The sequence below is a fragment of the Microcebus murinus genome, chromosome 17 (assembly GCF_040939455.1).
Source record: "Microcebus murinus isolate Inina chromosome 17, M.murinus_Inina_mat1.0, whole genome shotgun sequence".
NCBI lineage: Eukaryota > Metazoa > Chordata > Mammalia > Primates > Cheirogaleidae > Microcebus > Microcebus murinus.
Window position 1 is genome coordinate 46942994 of NC_134120.1, and position 23195 is coordinate 46966188.

Consider the following 23195-nt stretch of genomic DNA (forward strand, 5'->3'; position numbering starts at 1 on the left):
CCATGTCACCATTTCTTTACCTTCTATTAATTCCTTAACCAACTGCAGTTTGCCTTCCACCTTCACCATTCCCCAGAAACTTCTGGATTTTCTATTTTTCCACACACAGCAAATAAAACCATTTACTGTATTTGCAAATAACAACAAATTAGAAGAACAGTTACTATCTAAAATAGATTGTCTTTTAACTATTTTAACCAGAATACTATGTAAAACTTGACATATTTTTAAAATGTTGAACTATTTTATAGAACCTTACACATTGGAATTTTTTGTAATACAAAAATTTTTATTGATATATTTGAGCCAAGTCTGAAATGGACTTCATATTGTATGTACATGTGTTCTGCTTTGTAAATTACAGTGCCTAAGACCATCTGGTGATACAGCTGCTCACAAAGTAATTCCCCATACGCTTTCTTCCTCCATTCAAAAATAGTGATTGCAATAGACAGAGCCAGCTGAGTGCTGGATCTTGTTTAAGTGATTTTCCTACAGCTGTGACTAGTTTACAAACATAATCAATAGGGCCTAACTGTCTACACAGGCTTACAGAGTCTAAGTAGACAAAACCGCATTGGGCAGAGCATCTTTGGGGGACTATTTACACTTTCACTTATGTGACTTTTATCTTCAACCCACTTGCCCTTATGTCGCTTGGGCCAGATTCTAAAAGCCTACTCTATCCATAATGTACACGAACAAAGAGGTCTCTAGAAAAATAACTACAGCTATATAATTATAGTTACTGAACACTGAATAGACAATGTTCTAAGTGCTTTACATTTACCACTACATATAACATAAACAACTATAATAAGTGCCTTAATAGACCATTTCTGATCATCATCTTATTTAATCTTCTCAACAAATGTAGAGGGAAGGTGGCATCATTGCATCTTACAGATGTTCAAACTGAATTGTAGGAAGGTTAAGTAACTTGCTCAAAGTCTTGGGACTAGGGAATATTGGAGTTAAGCCTACAGCCACACTACTACTTCTAATGCGTTTGAATTTGAAATCTGGGATGTCAAGAGTATATTTGTCTGTGCAGATATACGAATCCACTCTTGATCTTCTAGGTAGTAATGGACATTATTTTAATTACAAATGATGATGACAACTTTTGTCACCTCAGACACATGGAAAAGTGCTAGTGAAAGAAATTTTTCCTTAATATTTTCCCTTTTCTTTTCCTCACTGCTTCTAACAAACACTAGAAAGAAATCATGGCAGGTCCTCAAATAACCATGTTTCTTTCAATGTCATTATGCTGATGCGAAAAAACTTGATTCCTGGCTGAGGCCACCATCTATGGGGAGTTTGTATGTTCTCCTTATATCTGTATGAGTTTTCTCTGGTTTTTCTAGTTCCCTCCCACATCCCAAAGATGTGCACATTAAGTTAACTGGCATGTCTAAATGGTCCCAGAATGAGTGAAGGTGGGGGCATTTGTGAGTGCACCCTGTGATGGAATAGTGTGTCCTGCCTGTCCAAGGTCGGTTCCCGCCTTAAACCCTGAGCTGGTGATCCTGGCCACCCATAACCTTGAACTAGAATAACTGGGTAATTATGTTTACTAATCTTTTATTTTTATTTTTTGGGACTGGATCTCACTATGTCAGCCAGGGTGGAGTGCAGTGGTGCAAACAAAGCTCATTGTAACCCCAAACTCCTAGGCTCAAATGATCCTCGCACCTCAGCCTCCTGAGTAGCTAGGACTATAGGCGCATGCCACCACACCTGGTTAATTTTTTAAAATTTTTTTGTAGATGGCCGGGCGCGGTGGCTCACGCCTGTAATCCTAGCACTCTGGGAGGCCGAGGCGGGTGGATTGCTCAAGGTCAGGAGTTCGAAACTACCCTGAGCAAGAGCGAGACCCGTCTCTACTATAAATAGAAACAAATTAATTGGCCAACTAATATATATAGAAAAAATTAGCCGGGCATGGTGGCGCATGCCTGTAGTCCCAGCTACTCGGGAGGCTGAGGCAGGAGGATTGCTTGAGCCCAGGAGTTTGAGGTTGCTGTGAGCTAGGCTGAAGCCACGGCACTCACTCTAGCCTGGGCAACAAAGCGAGCTCTGTCTCAAAAAAAAATTTTTTTTTGTAGAGATGGGGTTTCACTACAATGCCCAGGCTGGTCAAGAACTGGCCTCAAGTGATCCTCCGCCTTGGCCTCCCAAAGTGATGGAATCATAGGCATGAGCCACTGTGCCCAGCCATGTTATTATTAATCTTTCCTAAATGTATATATAACTCAAATTTATTTCAATGTTTAATATTATAAATGTTTTGGTCTTTATTTAGATGTTTGTTGATGTTTTTGCAACCAGAAATAGGCTCTAGGAACTTAACTCCTGTTTCTATCAATTAGTCTATGGTAAAACCGGTTTTGTCATATGTTGTTTCACTTAAAGTTGCAGTTTCCAAGAACCTATAGACAATGTTAAGTGAAGACTTACTGTATTTGGAAAGAAAGCACAGAGCTATAGAGGATAAGATAAGAAATAGTATTAAGAGCAAGGAGGGGACTGGGCTTGGTGGCTCATGCCTATAATCCCAACACTTTGGGAGGCCAAAGTGAGAGGACTGCTTGTGACTGGGAATTTGAGACCAGTCCACACAACATAGCAAAATCCTATTGCTACAAAAAATTAAAAAATTAGCTGGGCATGCTAGTGCATGCTACTTGAGAGGCTGAGGCAGGAGGAACACTTGAGCTCAGGAGTTCAAGGTTATAGTGAACCATGATTGCCATGGCACTCCAGCCTGAGAGACACAGCAAGACCCTATCTCCAAAAAAAAAAAAAAAGAAAGATGAAAAATATGAAAAATATGAAAGAATGATTTCCTTCGTCCTTGTCCATATCCATATCCACACTCCAGAGAGAATATCTGATAGGGAATTAAGGGATTATCTTTGTAAATCAAGAAAACATAAGCTCTGAAAACTCACCAAGTTGTTGGAGCTTCATCATCTCCCATTTCCCCTTCTTCTACATCCATTCCTTCTTCTCTATCCTCAGTGTGCTAAATGGAAAAAAAAGTACAGATTTTCATGAAGCAGTCATCACGCAGAAGATAAATGCTAAAATAATAGATCATTTACACAATCCTAGACAACCATTATTAGACAACTCTAGTCACAGTTAACTATCTAGACCTATAGTTAAACTTTACTGCAACTGGAATTCTAAATGACAGGGTTCAAAGACATCAAGAGTACTATGACAATGACATAACATAGTCATGAAGACAGTGGAAAGTTTTAAACCAGTATTTCTCAAAATATAGTTAGTAGATTCTCTCTGGGAATGAAGGGGCTATGGCTAAATGTTTTGGAAATACATACGATCATAAAGACAATTCAATAGTAAAATTGACAAATGGCATGAATAGACAAGTCACAGAAAAAAAATATATTCCAATCAATATACATTAAGTTCCTCAGCTCCAATAATAATCAAGGAAATGTAAATTAAGACAAAGATGACCCATTTTTCAAGTATATATATTAATTAAGCAAAGATGTAAAAAAATTGATAATTCCCAACGTTGGTGTGAGGCCATGGGAAGATGGGCAGGCTTTCTCCACGTGCCAGTGGTGGCAGTATAAATGGGTATAACCTTTTTGAGAAGTAACTAGGCAACAGCTATCGAAATTTGAAATATGCATATATTTTGACCCAACAATTTTACTTATCAGAATTTATCCTAAGGATATACCTGCATAATTTAGCAGTGATATAATACTATTCACTGTAATACTGTTAACAACTTTTCACTATTACAGACTACCTAAATGTCCACTGACAGGGGCTGTGATGTATAAACTCAAAGAGTTATCAAGAGCCATTAAATAACTGAGACAAATCTAAATGTACCAATGCAGAAATATATCAGTTAAAAGAAGAAAGAAAGTGAATTTCAGAACACTATGTATTGTATGACCTAATTTTGGAAAAAAACAACATATGTTTATATATACATGCAAAAAGTCCTGGTATGGTTAAACAAAGAATGTTATGACTGGTTATAGAAATAACATTTATTTATAGAAGTGATATGTATTCTGTGTAAAAAATCCAAATGTATTTAAAAGAGAATATAGAGCTACTCTATAATCCACTTTATGATTACTATTATTAAAATATAAAGTATACATACCTTATTTATCCACTTTAACAGAAACTACAGCTACTCCACATACTACCATAATCTCCCTTGGATTACAGAGTAGCTGTACTTTCTATTTTAAACATTGTTTCAATTTTTTACACACAATAGATATTATTTCTATAAACTGGAAATAAAGTGTTCAAATGTTTGGTGACTGACAGACTCTGTGACTGAGAGGCCCATTCAAATGAGTTATCTCAACAACAAACTTATATGTCCTGTGAGAAGATTTCATATCAGCCTCACCTTTTGACCCAGGGTGCTTTCCTGCTCATTGGTATTGAAAACAGTGACATTTTCCAGATTAAACTGACTCTGCAAGTTAAGACCTATAAAAAAAAAGATTTTCAAAGTAGATTCACTGACACTTAAACTTGTATATGAATAAATAACTTCATGTTATAACCAAATATATAAAATGCTAAATTCATAATTAAAAAGATCAGTCAGATTAATACCCATATTTGAGTTTTAAATCCTTTCAAAAATTCACTTCTTAAAAATGCCTTCAGGGTACAGGCACACCTTGTTTTATTGTGCTTCACAGAGACTGCATTTTTTACAAATTGGAGGTTTGTGGCAACTCCATGTCAAGCAAGTCTATCACACCATTTTTTTTAACAGCATATACTCAATTTGTGTCTCTCTGTCACAATTTGGTAATTTTCACACTATCTCAAACTCTTCTGTTATTATATCTGTTATGGTGATAGGTGATCTTTGATGTTACTATTATAATTGTTTTGGGGCACCACGAACCACACCCATCTAAAATAGCAAACTTAAGCTAGTTAATAACCCTACAATGCCCTCTAAGAGTTCAAGTGAAAGGAAGAGTTGCAAGTCTCTCATTTTAAATCAAATGCTAGAAATAATTAAGCTTAGTGGGAAAGCACATTGAAAACCAAGATAGACTGAAAGACAGGCCTCCTGTGCCAAACCACCAAGTTCTAAATGCAAACAAAAAGTTCTTGAAGGAAATGAAAAGAGCTACTCCAGTGAAAACACTAACGACAAGAAAGCACAACAGCCTTACTGCTAATATGAAGAAAGTTTAAGCGGTCTGGATAGGAGATCAAACCAGCCACACATTTCCTATGTCAAAGCCTAATCCAAAGCAAGGCCCTAACTCTCTTCAATTCTATTAAGGCTGAGAGAGGTGAGGAAGCTGTAGGAGAAAAGTTGGAAGCTAGCAGAGGTTGGTTCGTGAAGTTTAAGAAGTCAGCTCCATGACATAAAAGTACAAGGTAAAGTAGCAAGTGTTGATGCAGAAGGTGCAACAAGTTAGCCAAAAGATCTAGCTAAGATTATTAATAAAGATGGCTACACTAAACAGTAGATTTTCAATGTAGATCAAATAGCCTTCTATTGAAAGATGCCACCTAGGACTTTCATAGTTAGAGAGAAGTCAGTGCTTGGCTTCAAATGACAGGCTGACTCTCTTGTTAGGAGCTAATTTAGCAGGTGACTTTAAGGTGAAGCCAATGCTCATTTACCATTCTGAAAATCCTAGGGCCCTTATGAATTATGCTAAGTCTACTCTGCCTGTGTTCTAAAAATGGAACAAGAGAGCCTAGAATGATATCATATCTGTTTACAGCATGTTTTACTGAATATTTTAAGCCCACTGTTGAGACCCGTTCAGAAAAAAAGATTTCTTTCAAAATATTACTGCCCATTGACAATGCATCTGGTCACTCAAGAGCTCTGATGGAGATATACATGCTGTTTTCATGCCCGTTAATACAACATCCATTCTGCAGCTCATGGATCAAGGAGTGATTTCAACTTTCAAGTCTTATTATTTAACAAATACATTTTGTAAGGTTATAGCTGCCATAGGTAGTGATTCCTCTGATGGATCTAGGCAAAGTCAATTGAAAATCTTCTGGAAAGGATTTATTATTCTAAATGCCATTAAGAATATTCATGGGAGGTGAACATTAACAGGAATTTGAAAGAAGTTGATTCTAACCATTATGGGTGACTTTAAAAGATTTAAGACTTTAATAGAGGAAGTAACTGCAGATATGGTAGAAACAGAAAGAGAACTAGAATTAGAAGTGGAGCCTGAAGATGTGAATGAATTGCTGCAGTTTCATGATCAAACTTGAAAGGGTGAGGAGTTGCTTCTTATGGATGAGCAAAGTGGTTTCTTGAGATGGACTCTTCTTCTGGTGAAGATGCTATGAATGTTGTTAAAAAGACAACAAAAGATTTAGAATATTATATAAATTTGGTTGACAAAGGAGTGACAGGCTTTGAGAGGACTAACCTCAATCCTGAAATTCTACTGTAGGTAAATACCATCAAACAGCATCATGTGCTATAGAGAAATCTTTTGTGAACAGAAGAGTTAATTGATGTGGCAAACCTCATTGCTGTCTTATTTTAAGAAACTGCCAGAGCCATTCCTACCTTCAGCAACCACCATCCTAATCAGTCAGCAGCCATCAACACTGAGGCAAGACCAGCAAAAAACTGATGACTTGATAAAGGTTCAGATGATCATTAGCTTTTTTAGCAATAAAGTATGTTTTAATTAAGGTATGTACATTACTTTTTACACAAACTGCTATTACATACTTAGTAGACTACAGTATACCATAAATGTAACTTTTATACACACTGGGAAACCAAAAAATTTGTGTGATTTGCTTTATTGCGATATTCGCTTTATTGCAGTGGTCTAGAACCAAACTCACAACATCTCTGAGGTATGGCCCTTACACAAAATTCTATATACATTATGGTAACAAATAGAATTGATCCTTGTTATTCATGATATTCAAGAACAATTCCATAGAATGCAATAGAGAGTAATTTATGATTTTGATGAAGCACAAATGTAAATTAATTAAAAAGGGTATATAATAAATAAATATATTATGGTTAATGAGAGCCAAGTATCTTAGTGTCAGAGAAATAAGTTAAAAATAAGCAGGTGTATTGGTACTGGATTCGACTCAGAGAAATCAGTATGAGCTCAAGATTTTTGTTGCTATTTATTAAAAAAAAATATGACACTGAAATAAATATAGATGTGTATGGTTAGTATACATATATATCTTTTTTTGCTGTCTACTGAGAGAGTCTAGAAGCAGTCATACTCCAATGGCATAGAGCACATTTAGGGCCCAGATCTTGGCTCTAACTACCATTCTTAAATAAAAGAAACTAGGCTCTTTGGAAAAGTGGGGAGAGGGGGTTATGGAGGTATTATATAATGAGTACAGATTTGGGGGTTTGCATGATGAAAATATCTGGAGATGGAGGGTGTGATGGTTGCACAACAATGTGAGTTTTTTTTATCACCACGGACTATATGCTAAAATTATTTCAAAGCAAAAACTTAAAAATAAAAAAAGCATAGATGCTAGATCAAAACATTAAGCTAGTGTATGAGCCTGGCTGACCATTCATCATTGACTACTTAAAATACTACTGTCTGTTCTCTATTATTCACTATAGGACATGCTGTAATTCTCATTTAGAGTTAAAACTTTCAGCCATAGTGTACTACATTCCATGGGGAAACTACATGGAGGGTCTAAATATAGCTAAAATAGCTTTCTGAGGGTCTTGGTCTTGGGACATACCCTAGTAAATGTTAAGGATCTACTAAATGTTAAGAAGAAAAAAGGGAAAAATTACTATAAGAAACTACCCCAAAATGCCAACCTAGTTTGTGTTAGGGTGGTAGGATTATGAAGTTTCTTTTTCTTCATTTCCAAATTTCCTGAAATAAGGCTGTATTCCTTTGTATTTATTTTTTGAGACAGGGTCTTGCTCTGTTGCCCAAGCTAGAGAGCAGTGGCATCATCATAGCTCACTGTGGCCTCAAATTCCTGGGCTAAAGTGATCCTCCTGCCTCAGACTCCCAAGTAGCTGGGACTATAGGTATGCACCATCACGCTCAGCTGATCTTTTAATTTTTTGTAGAGACAGGTCTCGCTATGTTGCCTAAGCTGGTCTCAAACTCCTAGCCTCAAGTTATCCTCCCACCTTGACCTCCCAAAGTACTAAGATTACTGGTATGAGCAACCATGCCTGGCCCCTACAATTTAAAAATTAAAGTACAAAGTATAACTTATTAAAATATATATGGTCTAAGATACCTTTAATGATATATTGTTAGTTTTTCAACTAGTGAATGAAAGAAAAAAGTATTTTCTATATGTCTTGCCAATCTAAGAATGTACTATAATGAAAAAGAGGTCTAAAATGTTTCAACAAAATAATAAGGGTTGGGCCTGGAGGCAACCAGGAAGGATAAAAGAATGCCTTGGAATTACAACCTTGTTCTTATGTCTTCTGTAACTTCCAGAGAAAGAAATTACAAGTTAATGCCTATAAGGGACATATGTCATTTCATTTCACATTTCTATCTATTCACATTTTTTTTTGAGACAGGGTCTCACTCTGTCACCCCAGATAGAGTGCAGTGGTGTCACTGCAGCTCACTGTAACCTCAAAGTCCTGGGCTAAAGTGATCCTCCTGCCTCAGCCTCCTGAGTAGCTGAGACCACAGACATTTATCACCATTTCTACTTGTAGAAACTGGGTCTTGCTCTTACTCAGGATGATCTCAAACTCCTGGCTTCAAGTAATCCTCCTGTCTTGGCCTCCCAAAGTGCTAGGATTACAGGCATGAGTCACCACATCCAGACTCTGCTCACCACATATTTAAATGGTGAGTAGGTGCCTGGCACTGTTCTAGACACAGAGAATACAGAAGTGAACAACAAAAACACACTGAAAAAACCACATCGTGTTAAATGCTAAAAAGAGATTTGAAATCGTGTGGTAATAATGGGTTTAGATTAAGTATTCAAAGAGAGTCTCTCGGAGGAAGGGAAATTTAAACTGAGACTGAGCATCAGCAAAAGTGAGTAATGTGATAATAATGAACAAAAGGTTTACAGACAGAGGAAAGAGTTAGTGCCAAGGCTCTAACGTGGCAATAATCTTGATATTTTGAAGGTATAAATAAAGGAGGTAGGATGCCAACTCAGTGGGGGAAAGAATAATTTTTCAACAAATGGTGCTTGGACAACTTCTTATCTACATGAAAAAAAAAAACAACTGAATCCCTACCTCATACCATATACAAAAATTAACTCAAAATGCTGGGCGCAGTAGTGTGCACCTGTAGTCTTAGCTACTCAGGAGACTGAGGCAGGAGGTTGCTTGAGGCCAAGAGTTTGAGGCTACAGTGCACTTTGATCGTTACCTGTAAATAGTCGCTGTACTCCAGCCTGGGCAACATAGTGAGATCCTGTCTCAAAAAAAAAAAATTAATTCAAAATGGATCACAGACCTAATTGTAAGAACTAAAACTCTTAGAAGAAAACATAGGAGTAAATCTTTGTGACCTTGAATTAAGTAACTTTTTTTTAGATAAGAAACCAAAAGCACAAGCCAGAAAAAAAAAAAAGATAAATTTAAAACTTTTGTACTATAAATGATACCATCAAGAAAATGAAAAGACAGTCCACAGAAGAAAATATCTGCAAATTACTTATCTAATAAAGGTCTAATATCCAGAATATATAAAGAATATTTACAAACTCAACAATAACCTAATTTTCCAAGTGGGCAAAGGATGTGAATAGACAATTTTTCCAAGACAGACATACTAATGGCCAATAAGCACATGAAAAGATGCTCAACATCATTAGTCATTAGGGAAATGAAAATCAAAATCACTCTATACCCACTAAGATAACGAAAATAAAAAAGACAGATAATATCAGCATCATCAAGGATATAGAGAAATTGAAATCCACATGCATTACTGATGGGATTATGAAATGGTACTGGCTCTTCAGAAAACAGTTTGACAGTTCCTCAAAAATTTAAACAGGGAATTATTATATGACCCCACAATTCTACTCTTAGATATATATATATACCCAAGAGAAATGAAGACTTAGAGTTACCATATAACCTAGCAATTCTACTCTAAACAAATGCCCAAGAGAACTGAAAACATATGTCCACACAAAAACTTGTATACAATTGTTCATAGCAGCATTAATGGTCGAAAAATGAAAACAATCCAAGTGTCCATCAACTGATGAACAGACAAAAAAAATGTGGTATTATTTCCATAGTGGAATATTATTTGGCCATAAAAAGGAATGTAATTCTGATATAGGTTACAATATAAATGAACCTTGAAAACATTTATGCTAGGTGAAGGAAGTTAGTCACAAAGACCACATATTGTATTACTCCATTTATATTAAACGCCCAGAATAGGAAGATCTATGGAGACCTAAAAGTAGATTAGTGGTTACTTAGGACTTGGGTAAGGATTGAGGTAAATGGGGAATGACAGCTAATGGCCATGGGGTTTCTTTTAGAGGAAAAAATGTTCTAAAATTACACTGTGGTGATGATTGCACAACCAAGTGAATTAAAAAACAATAAACTGGCCGGGCGAGGTGGCTCACGCCTGTAATCCTAGCACTCTGGGAGGCCGAGGCGGGCGGATTGCTCAAGGTCAGGAGTTCAAAACCAGCCTGAGCGAGACCCCGTCTCTACCATAAAAATAGAAAGAAATTAATTGGCCAACTAATATATATAATATAAAAATCAGCCGGGCATGGTGGCTCGTGCCTGTAGTCCCAGCTACTCGGGAGGCTGAGGCAGGAGGATTGCTTGAGCCCAGGAGTTTGAGGTTGCTGTGAGCTAGGCTGACGCCACGGCACTCACTCTAGCCTAGGCAAGAAAGCGAGACTCTGTCTCAAAAAAAAAAAAAAAAAAAAAAAAAAAAAAACAATAAACTGTACACTTCAAATTGGTGAGTTGTATATGCAAATTTACATTTCAATAAAGTTGTTAAAAAATTAATTTAAAAAAGGTTAGCTTTCCAGTAATGGAAGGCTAAATTATTCAGATTAACCCTCCCACTAAAGACAACTAAAAACTTGGATACATTACAATAATTCTATAAATATTTATAGAGCATACACCAAGTTCATAGCACTATTGTAGACAATGAAACAGGAAAATGATTTTCTTAAAAACAGTAAAGAGGCCGGGCGTGGTGGCTCACGGCTGTAATCCTAGCACTCTGGAAGGCTGAGGCGGGCGGATCAATCAAGGTCAGGAGTTCGAAACCAGCCTGAGCAAGAGTGAGACCCTGTCTCTACGAAAAAGAGAAACAAATTAATTGGCCAACTAAAAATATATAGAAAAAATTAGCCAGGCATGGTGGTGCATGCCTGTCGTCCCAGCTACTGGAGAGACTGAGGCAGGAGGATCGCTTAAGCCCAGGAGCATGAGGTTGCTGTGAGCTAGGCTGACTCCACGGCACTCTAGCCCAGGCAGCAGAGCAAGACTCTATCTCGGGGAAAAAAAAACCCAAAAACAAACAAACAAAAAAACCAGTAAAGAGCTGACAAAATGGTGAGAACTATCTGGTAAAAATCCAGAAGGCAAAAAAGATTAGCAATGCGTGATCAGCACACAAAGCCACTCTTGCCTAGAGGACATCAGCCAAACAGAAGGAATCAGTTCCAAAAGTGAACCACTCCTTTAGTAGCTTCCTGGAGGTAAGATGATAAAAGTAAATCTCTGGGCCCAAGGAAAGTGAGGAATGTAATAAATTGATAAATCCCACCACCAACCATCTTCAAAGCTGGGCAATTGTTGGGCTACACTGTCAGGTGGAAGGAACCAAACTATAGCCTAGTACCAAGTCTTCTGGATGATCTAGGGAATCACAGGCCTTAAACTGTACTGGATTAAGGTAATCCTGGACTGGTAGTAGACTCCACTGAAAGGTACATGGCAGAAGCAATGAAAATCCTATCTGGAGAAAGATATCTAATGTAGGCCTCAAAATTATTATCTCCAGTATCTCCTCAGATATAACATCCAATGATAACTCGACACACAAAGACATAAGACACCATGAGTTAAGAAAACAGTCAAAACAGACAGTAGAAACAGATACAACAAAGGCTTAAGGTACTGGAATTATCAGAGATAATAAAATAACAATGCTCACGAAGTTTAAAAACCTAAAAAACGAGCTTGCAAATATCAGTTGGAAATAAGAAATTAAAAAGTGACATAGCAGACTTAAAAAAGACCTTCTGGAAGTTAAAAGTACAATTTAATACAAAGAAAAATATAATAAATGAAATTAAGAATTCATTTAGTAGATTATTCACAGCTGAGGAGAGAAGTAATGAACTAGAAAACAATTCTTTTTTTTTTTTTTTGAGACAGAGTCTCGCTTTGTTGCACAGGCTAGAGTGAGTGCCGTGGCGTCAGCCTAGCTCACAGCAACCTCACACTCCTGGGCTCAAGCAATCCTGCTGCCTCAGCCTCCCGAGTAGCTGGGACTACAGGCATGCGCCACCACGCCCGGCTAATTTTATATATATATATTAGTTGGCCAATTAATTTCTTTCTATTTATAGTAGAGACGGGGTCTTGCTCTTGCTCAGGCTGGTTTTGAACTCCTGACCTTGAGCAATCCGCCCACCTCGGCCTCCCAGAGTGCTAGGATTACAGGCTTGAGCCACCGCGCCCGGCCTAGAAAACAATTCTTAAGAAATTATTTAGAATATGATGGAGGAAGACAGATGAGAAATATATAAAGAGTAAGAAACAGAGGATACAGTGAGAAGGTATAATGGATGTTTAATTGAAGTTCCAGAAAAAGAGGCATACACAATATTAGAAGAGATAATAGCTAAGATTTTTACAAACTGAATGAAAGCCACTAATCCATACATTCAAAATGCCCTCAATCCCAAGAAGGATAAATAAAAAGAAATTCATGCTTAGATATACCATAGTAAAACTGAGGAAAATCAAAGGAAAAAACATCTCAAGAGCAGAGAAAAAAAAAATCTAGATTATCTTTAAAATGTGAGACTGAAATGGGACTTGTCTATAAAATAATAGAAGACAGAAGACAAAGTAGAGATTATTTTCCATTAAATGAAATCCTTTATCTAGTGCCAATCTAGAATTTTCTATCTACTGAAACCATTCTCTAAGGATAAAGGATAAGTAAAAATTTTCAGGCAAAACATACCTGCATCAAACAAAAGTCTAACAGGGAAAATGATCACAGATGGGAAGTCAGAAATACAGCAAGTGATTAAGTGATAAATCTACATTAACCCTGAACACATAAAATAGGTAGGAAAGAAAAAAGCAACAGAATGACAAAAGAAAGCACATAAAAACCACTGGTAATACATACTATAGGTCTTATTACATGCAGGCACTATTATAAGTTCTTCATGTATTTTAATTCATTTAATCCACAATATATAAAGTAGGTGGTATAGCAGCCTGATATTAAGGAAGGAAAAATTAAAGCAAAGAGATATTAAAATTTGGCTTATCTGAACAGACTGGGGAGGGGGAAAGCTCTGAAGAACTGGCAATGTTCCACTTCTGGAGCTGGACAGTGGTTATGCAAGTGTTTGCTTCATAATTATACTAAATATTTGTTTTATGCACTTTTCTACATGAGTGTTATTTTATAATAAAAATTTGTAAAAAATAAGAAAGTAAATATGGCTAAACAGTAATAACTGAGGGAAAGTGAAACAAAAATAAGCATACGTTATAAAATGAAATATAGACATGATCTACATATTTCAGTATGACTCAACTGCATATTATTATTAACAAGCTTTGAACTTAAATAATCAATGGCTTTCTTTCAGGATTACATGTATTATACAACTGGTATAACTATTTACAATCAAAAGATAATAAAGTGACCATTTTCTATATCTTTCAACTTTTTAGAACTATTTTTCTCATTATCATTATGACAGACTTTAAGCCATTAAAATCTGAAAAAGATTTTCCCACAGAGAATTTATTTAATGTATAAAAGCTTACCTGATTTCTCGGATAGAGGGAAAAGCCTAGCCAAAAAGAGTTGAATTCGCCCACAGAAGACTGTATTCTGGGATTTAGATAATCTTCTTAAGAGATCTAACAACATATGGAAATGAATGTTACACAGAAAAGATCATTCTATGTTCATTACAACCATACCATATTTTAATCAGTTTGTCAAGAGTATTTTCCTAAAGAGCAGTCTTCAAAAAGGGGGTAGAAACCATTGCCACAAAAAAGTACTATAAATTAAGAAAACAAGCTCAGCAGGAACAAGATAAATTTTACTAAATTTTTTTTTATTTTCATTATACCTGGAAGAAAAATAGTTTAAAGTAAATGATCTATTTTTTTTTTTTTTTTTTTTTTTTGAGACAGAGTCTCGCTTTGTTGTCCAGGCTAGAGTGAGTGCCGTGGCGTCAGCCTAGCTCACAGCAACCTCAAACTCCTGGGCTTGAGTGATCCTTCTGCCTCAGCCTCCCGAGTAGCTGGGACTACAGGCATGCGCCACCATGCCCGGCTAATTTTTTATATATATATCAGTTGGCCAATTAATTTCTTTCTATTTATAGTAGAGATGGGGTCTCGCTCTTGCTCAGGCTGGTTTTGAACTCCTGACCTCGAGCAATCCGCCCGCCTCGGCCTCCCAAGAGCTAGGATTACAGGCGTGAGCCACAGCGCCCGGCCGTAAATGATCTATTTTAATAAACCAGACTATTAATTAAAAATTAAGATACTCAGCCGAGTGTAGGGGCTCATGCCTGTAATCCTAGCACTTTGGGAGGCTGAGGCAGGAGGATCACTTGGGGCCAGGAGTTCAAGACCAGCCTGGGCAACACAGTGAGACCCTGTCTCTACAAAAAATTTAAAAATCAGCTGGGCCTGGTGGCTTGCAGCTATAGTCCCAGCTACTCAAGAAGCTAAGGCAGGAGAATCATTTGAACTCAGGAGTTTGAAGTTATAATGAGCTATGATGGCCACTGCACTCTAGCCTGGTCAACAGAGCGAGACCATATATATGCCCCCCTCAAAAAAAAGAAAAAAAGAAGATATTTATCTACCTTTAAAATGTTATCATTGGGATTTAATTCAATCACTTGTTTTTCTGGCCATATATACTTTTTTTTTTTTTTTGAAACAAGAGTGTCACTCTGTTGCTCTAGCTAGAGTGCAGTAGTGCGGTGGCATGATCATAGCTCACTGCAACCTAAAACTCCTGGGCTCAAATAACCCTCCTGTCTCAGCCTCCTAAGTAGCTGGGACTACAGGCACACACCACCACACCCAGCTAATTTTTTCTACTTTGGGAGAGGTGGAATCTTACTCTTGCTCAGGCAGTTCTCAAACTCCTGACCTGAAGTGATCCTCCCACCTCAGCCTCTCAGAGTGCTCAGATTACAGGTGTGACCCATTGCATGCAGCCTCTGGCCATATAAACATTTTTAAAAAAATTATTTATCATTGAATTACTTACCATTGCACATACGTAGTAAATAATTTTTCCCGGCAGAATAGAAGGTATTCTGAAATTAAGACAGAAATTATTATTATTCTTCAGAAGTTGTTCCCACACTCTTCAATAATAAGTCACAGGAAATAAAATGTTAAAAAAAAACATTAGGCCGGGCGCGGTGGCTCACGCCTGTAATCCTAGCTCTTGGGAGGCCGAGGTGGGCGGATTGCTCAAGGTCAGGAGTTCAAAACCAGCCTGAGCAAGAGCGAGACCCCGTCTCTACTATAAATAGAAAGAAATTAATTGGCCAACTGATATATATATAAAAAATTAGCCGGGCATGGTGGCGCATGCCTTAGTCCCAGCTACTCGGGAGGCTGAGGCAGAAGGATCGCTGGAGCCCAGGAGTTTGAGGTTGCTGTGAGCTAGGCTGACGCCACGGCACTCACTCTAGCCTGAACAACAAAGCGAGACTCTGTCTCAAAAAAAAAAAAAAAAAACATTAACATGCACTGACAATCTACTATGCCACTTTCACTTTTTAAAGCAAATAACATTTTCAATGAAATAAAATATTTTCAGATATATAAGAAAACAATGCTAAGTAACTATTTTAAACATGTGAAAGTATTAATTTTCAAGTTAATATTTACTACTCAACAAATTTTGGACTTCAAGTTTTTCTCTACATAGTTCCCAAGAGAGTACAATATATAGTTCTTTCATAGAAACAAACTTTTTGCAATCAACAATATTAGAAAAACAAGCAAAAAAAAAAATCTACCCTCAGAACTTGTATCTATAGAAAGATAACATTAGCAGGAAAAGAAACTGAGGCACTTACTGATTTCCAAGTAGCAACATTTTTTTCCACAAAAGTGAATATTGTGTCACATTGATCCAAAGGAAGACAATCCAAAACATCTCCCAACAACACAAAAGGTGTAGATGCGGTACAAATACCTTCAAGTGGAGCACAAACCAATTTAAAAGTTTAAACAACCGTAGAGTAAGATTGTCTTTGAAAAATAATTCTGAAGAATATCTTAAAAAGTATACTTTGTCACGCAAAACAAGGCTTTAAAAGGACAAGAAATGGAAGCAACCTGAAAGTCCCCAAACAGGACATACTTAATTTTTGATATTTGTACTAAGTAATGATGATATAATAATTCTTGACAGCATCTAGAGCAGCAGTCCCCAACCTTTTTGGCACCAGGGACTGGTTTCAAGGAAGATAATTTTTCCACGGAAAAGGATAGGGTAGGGTGGAGTAGGGGCAGGAGAATGGTGAGCAATGGGGAGTGGCTGTAAATACCGATGAAGCTTTGCTGGCTTGCCCTCTGCTCACCTCCTGGTTCCTTAACGGGCCACAGACCAGTACCAGCCCGGGGACCGGGGATTGGAGACTGCAGATCTAGAGCATTTACTATATGTCAGGCACACTAAGTGCTTTACATATAGGAACACATTTAATCCTTATAACCCTATGAGGTAGATCACATCATTATCTTCATTTTATAGAATGAGAAAACTGAGACACAGAGAGGTTAAATAACTTGCCCAAGATAATAGAGCCAGTAAGTGGTAGAGCTGGGATACGAACCCAGGCAGTCTGGCTCCACAGTCTGTTTTCTTCACCACTAAGCTAGTCAAAAGAATATAATGCAGCCAATTAAAAATGATGGTTATGATGACTATAATAACTTGGAAAAATGCTTATGATATAATGTTAAGTGAAAAAGGAAGAATTCAAAACTGTATGTATATTATGGTTACAACAATAAAAATTTTAAAAAAGACTTGAAACCAAAATCATTATACCAAAATGAATGGTAGTTTTTAAAAGTAGAGGAATTATGACTAGTATTTTCCTTATTTGTTTCAAATGCTTTGTAATGTTGCTAAATTGTCTTTGTGATTTGAAAAGATTATCTTCAAAAAAGATAGCAAAAAGATTTAACACTGACTTCAACTATGATTTAACATTTAAAATAACAGTACTGTTTCAGGGGAAAGAATGGTAAGTAGAAGTTACTATCTATCTCCAAAGTCAATGTTATTTAGAGAACAACAACAAAAATTTTTCTTGAGAAGTGGTCATTTATATTAGCGAGAAATACTTTTCTTTTTTTTTTTTTTTTTTTTGAGACAGAGTCTCACTTTGTTGTCCAGGCTAGAGTGAGTGCCGTGGCGTCAGCCTAGCTCACAGCAACCTCAAACTCCTGGGCTCAAGCGATCCTCCTGCCTCAGCCTCCCGAGTAGCTGGGACTACAGGCATGCGCCACCATGCCCGGCTAATTTTTTTTTTATATATATATCAGTTGGCCAATTAATTTCTTTCTATTTATAGTAGAGACGGGGGTCTCGCTCTTGCTCAGGCTGGTTTTGAACTCCTGACCTTGAGCAATCCGCCCGCCTCGGCCTCCCAAGAGCTAGGATTACAGGCGTGAGCCACAGCGCCCGGCCCGAGAAATACTTTTCTATCCCTACTCATTCTTCCTTCTATTTTAAAGTGGTGAGTACTAACTAACACTCAACAGTGTTTAAGTAGCCACTTAGGCATGATATGTGGTGGAAAAAAATCTAGGGACACTATAAGCCCAAAACACTCCACTAATACAGTATTCCCAGAAAAAGGAAGTAAATATATCCAGGTCTACTCTGCATCAGTAAGATCATATCTGAAATGCACTGCGAGGGATACTGCCTAAGAATCAGTGCATGAAATGAAGCAGTAGATTCCAACTCAATACAAGGGAAACCTTCTGATAATCAGAACTAACAGGACCCAAATGGTGAGCTCCATCAATGTGCGTGATCCAACAGAAGCTGGAAGACCTCACATCAGGGATGTAGGCAGGCTAAGCCAGAGATAAGATTGGACTAGATGACCTTGAAAGTCTCTAACAACATTTAGATTTTGTCATATTATATAGCCTATACATCCGAGAGATTTGAGGGGCACACTCCCTGCCCTTAGCTGCAGTACAGTCTGGCGTAAGTGAATTCACATTTAGTAATTATAGAACTTAAAAAAAATTATCTAGATTATATTGCCAAAGATTCTGAGTCAGCAGAACTAAGTGAGGGCCTGGAATCTCATTTAAAAATAGAAATTCACTAGTGGTTCTGATAAGCTGGCAGGTGTGGGAACCACTGGGTTATAGCATGATTCCTCAGAACTTTCAAAACCGGTGTCCCAGCTTCTGCACCATCTCTCTGCTCACCTTAATCTTCGCCACAGATACTCCTCCTCAGTTCCCCAACACCGTGTTATGTTCATCCTTCCGTGGTTTCATTTACAATGTTTTTTCTGCCTAAATAGTCTTCCTCTTCTTTATCATATCTTTCAAAGCATGGAGTAAATTTCAGCTCATCTAAAAAACTCTCTGGTATCTTTGAGTAGGCTACCTCATCTATGTTTCTGAAGCACACTGTACTTTAATCTACTAAAGCATTTGGCATATCCTAATTATCTTTGTAATGTAGAATTATTTTTAAGTGTAGGCATTTTTGTATGTTTTAACCAGTAAAGTGTCTGACATTGAATAGAAGCTCAATAAATTATTTGCCGAGTTGAATTTAACAAAACATTTTTATGGAAAATTTGAAAACATGCCACACAAATAAATGATAATATCTCTTACAAGAAGAAATGTATCCCCTAAAACTAAAATAAAAATGCATTTAAGTCTTTATTTATAGTTTAAGTTCATAAGTACTCCTTTCTCAATTAAATATTTTACATATATATTCTGTATGACTTCGCATGTTAAAAACATCCTTACAAGAGTAATATAACAAGTTAATCAATGAACTAAGCACACATTGCAAACTGTCTGACAGGAACTGGGCAAGGAACACTGTATTGTGCAACTCATTTAAGTATGCCTAATGCATAAATGAATGAATGATTAGGCAGCTCACATAAAATTTTAACATGTAAAGTCAGAATTTATGAACTTAAGTTCACAAAATAGCTTGCTGCTATACTGGGAGATCACTTTTACCTTGTTATTCCAATTTCTGTAGAAGTAAATATTAATATAGTCCATTATATGAATAGTGCTTTACAGATTAAAATGCAATTTTCACATATATTATCTGAATTAATCAAATGAGCATTTTAACCAAATTGGTTAAAGAATACTGATGAACTATATTTTCATTTCTTCCTTCTGCAAATATTTAGGGAGCTCCTACTATGTTAGACACTCTGTACTTACTATGTGCCCTGTTTAAAGTCTCTTAAAACTATCCCATACTGCCACTGCCCTATTTTAACAAGCCCTTGCCTAGTTTTTCTGCCAGTAGTTTCTCCCTTTGCAATTATTCTTACATAGCTGCTCTTTAGCATGGCATACGAAGCCCTTTACAAATGACTCTCCCTGCTTCTTTCCTAACCATTCTCATTCTCATTATTCTCTCCTTCTCCTGCTCCACAGTTTTCTAGCCATGCTGAACTTAGCCTTTGTATAGCTATTTCCTTCTCAGTTTCTGTCTGACAAATTCTTCATACCTCACGTTGTGGCTCTCATGTATAGCCTCTTTTTAAAAACCTTTCCTGATTCCTTCAGAGTCAAGTTTAGAAAGTCACTTTTACTCTATTCTCTCCAACCACACTTCATTCCCACTTTAACCATAGTACTTACGCCACAGTAAGACATGCATACATCTGTTTCCTCTATTAGCTCCTTGTGGGTGGGAAATATGATTTATTCACCATTGCATCTCCTAGTCCTAGTTCAGTGCCAGGCACATAGTAGATGCTCAATAAATACTTACTGAATGAACAAAACAATGGAGAACAGAGAAAGTGCCCAAATGTGCACTGAATAGCAGAGATGAGAAAAAGTGTGAACTAATTTGATTGGGACAACTTGACAAAGGTGGGAGTCAGGCAGAATTTGAAGAATAAATATAATCAGACAGGTGTAGAGATATGGGGAGAAGTTTTAAATAAAGCATGTCATGTCCAAGATTACTTTAAAAAAACAGAACAAAACCATACTTACCTTCAGTTACTCCCCCAATAGCAAGAGAAATAATAGCTAAAACGTTTTCACATGATGAATGATTTATCTACCAACAGAGGAGAAACAATTTAAGGGCAAGAGTTCAGACTAATTTGATAACAATAAAAACATGTCCTCTGACATTAAACTGATTATCACAAATATGGAAGAAAAATATTTCTTAAAGGAGATAAAATTATTTTCTAAGATGAAAATATAAGAAGTAAACAGTAATACATAGAATCAATAATTGCAGGTGTGAAATAATAAGCAGGTGACTCACTGAAAATCTAATGGTGTCCGGAAAATGGTTACATTAGCATCATTAAAGCTATAAGCTAATCAAGCACAAAAGTGCTGAGGCCATAACTCAATCAGTGGCTCAGCGCAAGAGCTGGGCCAGGTGTATGTACTGGTGCATCAACGTGTCTAAGGAAGATTTTTAATATAAGGAAGGTAGTGATTAATGTCTATAAAATCATAATAACCAACATTTATTGAATTTTCATTCAGTGTTGTCTTACACAACAACATTGAGAATGCTATTTCCCCTTTTACAGATGAAACTGAAGCTCAGAAAAGAAAAGCAATTTGCCCAATGCCTCACGACAAAAAAGTGACTAAGTCCAAAGAAAGGGAGAGAATCATTTTGATATAGAATTGTCTGAGAGCAAGGCACACTGCTTTATGGCCATTAGAAGAGAATATAGGTCTTGGGGACCCAATCTCTGCTTGACAAAGAATGAATGACTGAAACTTTTCCTTTCATTCAGGTACCCCACTCTAGGTAAATAAATTCAGATTTTTTATGGTTAGATTTCTCCACTGACATTGGAGAGGGCTTAGTTATGGAGGATGCCATAGCAAAATGAAAGCATGGAATCCTAGCTAAGCTCAACATCCTTGTTGAGGATGCCACTCTTTTGTGTCACTTATACAACTTGACTGTTCATACAGCAAATTGAGAGAGCCCAGCTTTAACCTCTGGTTCTTGCTAAGATCTTATGTTAACTTTTCTTATCTCACTTAGAGAGGGCGCTCGTCATTTATTAAACTAAACCCTGAAATTGCACCCATGCTATCAAAATTCCTATACTATCATCAACTCAGTTTTCATAAGGCAGCAAGCTTACTCTAGAAAAAAAAATGTAAATATCTATTCTAAGAATAAAAGCACTTTTTAAAAAACATGGTTTATTAATTTGTGAGCAAAATTTGAACAATGATTAAAGAAAAAACATACTTACAATTTCTTCTTCTAGTACACCTCTGAAAGCCTGATCAAGGGTACATTTTTTTTCATTTTCACTATTAAAAAGAAAAGACACCTCATTTTTTAAACAGCTCAGGGTAAGTATAAAGATTCAGGCAACTATTTGTCATAGATATTAATGACTTACCTGCCAGGTAACTGGCTGAAAGTACTCAATAATGGCTTGATATTTTTGTTGTTCAAGGCCTCTCTGGTAGACTTCTAGAAAAATGAAAATGGCAAATAATTGGAAAGATTTTTCTTATTATTTACTGAAAAACATGTCATGCATTGATATCTAACTAAAAAATATTTATACCTGGGAAAAATTATCTATCAGTCATTATCTTGGTAATCCTTATTCCAAATGCCACTTGATGAAACAGATCCTCCTCACTTTAAATCCAGCAAGAGCTTCCCAGGTAGACTTTTTCATTCTAGGTTTTTCCTTCTACTATATCTTTAAATATCATATTCATGAGAGTATTGTTTTTTTTTCCAAAACCCCCCCCCAAAACATCCAAATGGCTCCGTATTTACACATTTTGGTTTTGAAGTTTCATAGCTCCTTCAAGGTCCTTGATGTTATCCCACTCCATCTTTCGAACCTTGTTTTTCACTACTCCCTAACACACACCCTGCAATAAAGACCAAAATTTTTCATCATTTTCTATCAAGCTCATTCTAGTGTATTTACACATTCATCTTGTTCTTCCCACCTGCTCATCCAAATTCTATCCATTCTCCCAGACCCATCTTAAGTTCTACTTTCTGTAGGTATCTTGATCAGTGCAGTGCCTGACACATAGTAAACACTGCATAAGGACCTGCTAATTGTGTTAAATTAGTCATAATTTTATTTTTTTTGAGTCAGAGTCTCACTCTTGTTGCCTTGGCTAGAGTACCATGGCGTCGGCCTAGCTCATAGCAACCTCATCCTGGGCTCAAGGGATCCTCCCACCTCAGCCTCCAGGTAGCTGGGACTACAGGCAAGCGCCACCATGCCCAGCTAATTTTTTATATATGTGTGTATGTGTGTCTGTGTGTGTGTGTGTATATATATATATATATATTTTTTTAGTTGTCCAGCTAATTTCTTTCTACTTTTTTTTTTTAGTAGAGATGGGGTCTCACTCTTGTTCAGGCTGGTCTCAAACTCCTGAGCTCAAATGATCTGCCCGCCTTGGCCTCCCAGAGTGCTAGGATTACAGGGGTGAGCCATCACGACGGGCCCTAGTCATAATTTAAAGACAAAAGTATTGCAAAATCATTCATTCTGTGAAAATTCACACACACTTAGAAAGTCATCTTATTACTTCACAAGAGTTAAATCTATATTGGAAATGTCCATTCTTGGCTCTGCCACTAATAGGCTGAGTACTTTGGGGCCTACCCCTTTATCTCTAT

At 36.9% G+C, this 23195-nt stretch overlaps 1 protein-coding gene across 4 annotated transcripts in view; it reads right to left on the bottom strand.

Moving 5' to 3' along the window:
- The window catches only part of THOC1 (THO complex subunit 1), a 59916-nt gene that overhangs the window by 34972 nt on the left and 1749 nt on the right, over positions 1-23195 (bottom strand). For 2 of the 4 annotated variants that reach the window (XM_012746082.3, XM_075993610.1), the window contains exons 2-10: positions 21937-22010; positions 21784-21844; positions 20537-20603; positions 16363-16481; positions 15540-15588; positions 14066-14161; positions 9414-9458; positions 4427-4509; positions 2958-3031 (exon numbers count right to left, since the gene is read on the bottom strand). In XM_012746082.3, coding sequence (XP_012601536.1) covers positions 2958-3031; positions 4427-4509; positions 9414-9458; positions 14066-14161; positions 15540-15588; positions 16363-16481; positions 20537-20603; positions 21784-21844; positions 21937-22010 — 668 coding nt within the window. The remainder of the gene's footprint in view (positions 1-2957; positions 3032-4426; positions 4510-9413; positions 9459-14065; positions 14162-15539; positions 15589-16362; positions 16482-20536; positions 20604-21783; positions 21845-21936; positions 22011-23195) is intronic. The other 2 variants (XM_012746083.3, XM_075993611.1) reach the window with 1 other exon arrangement.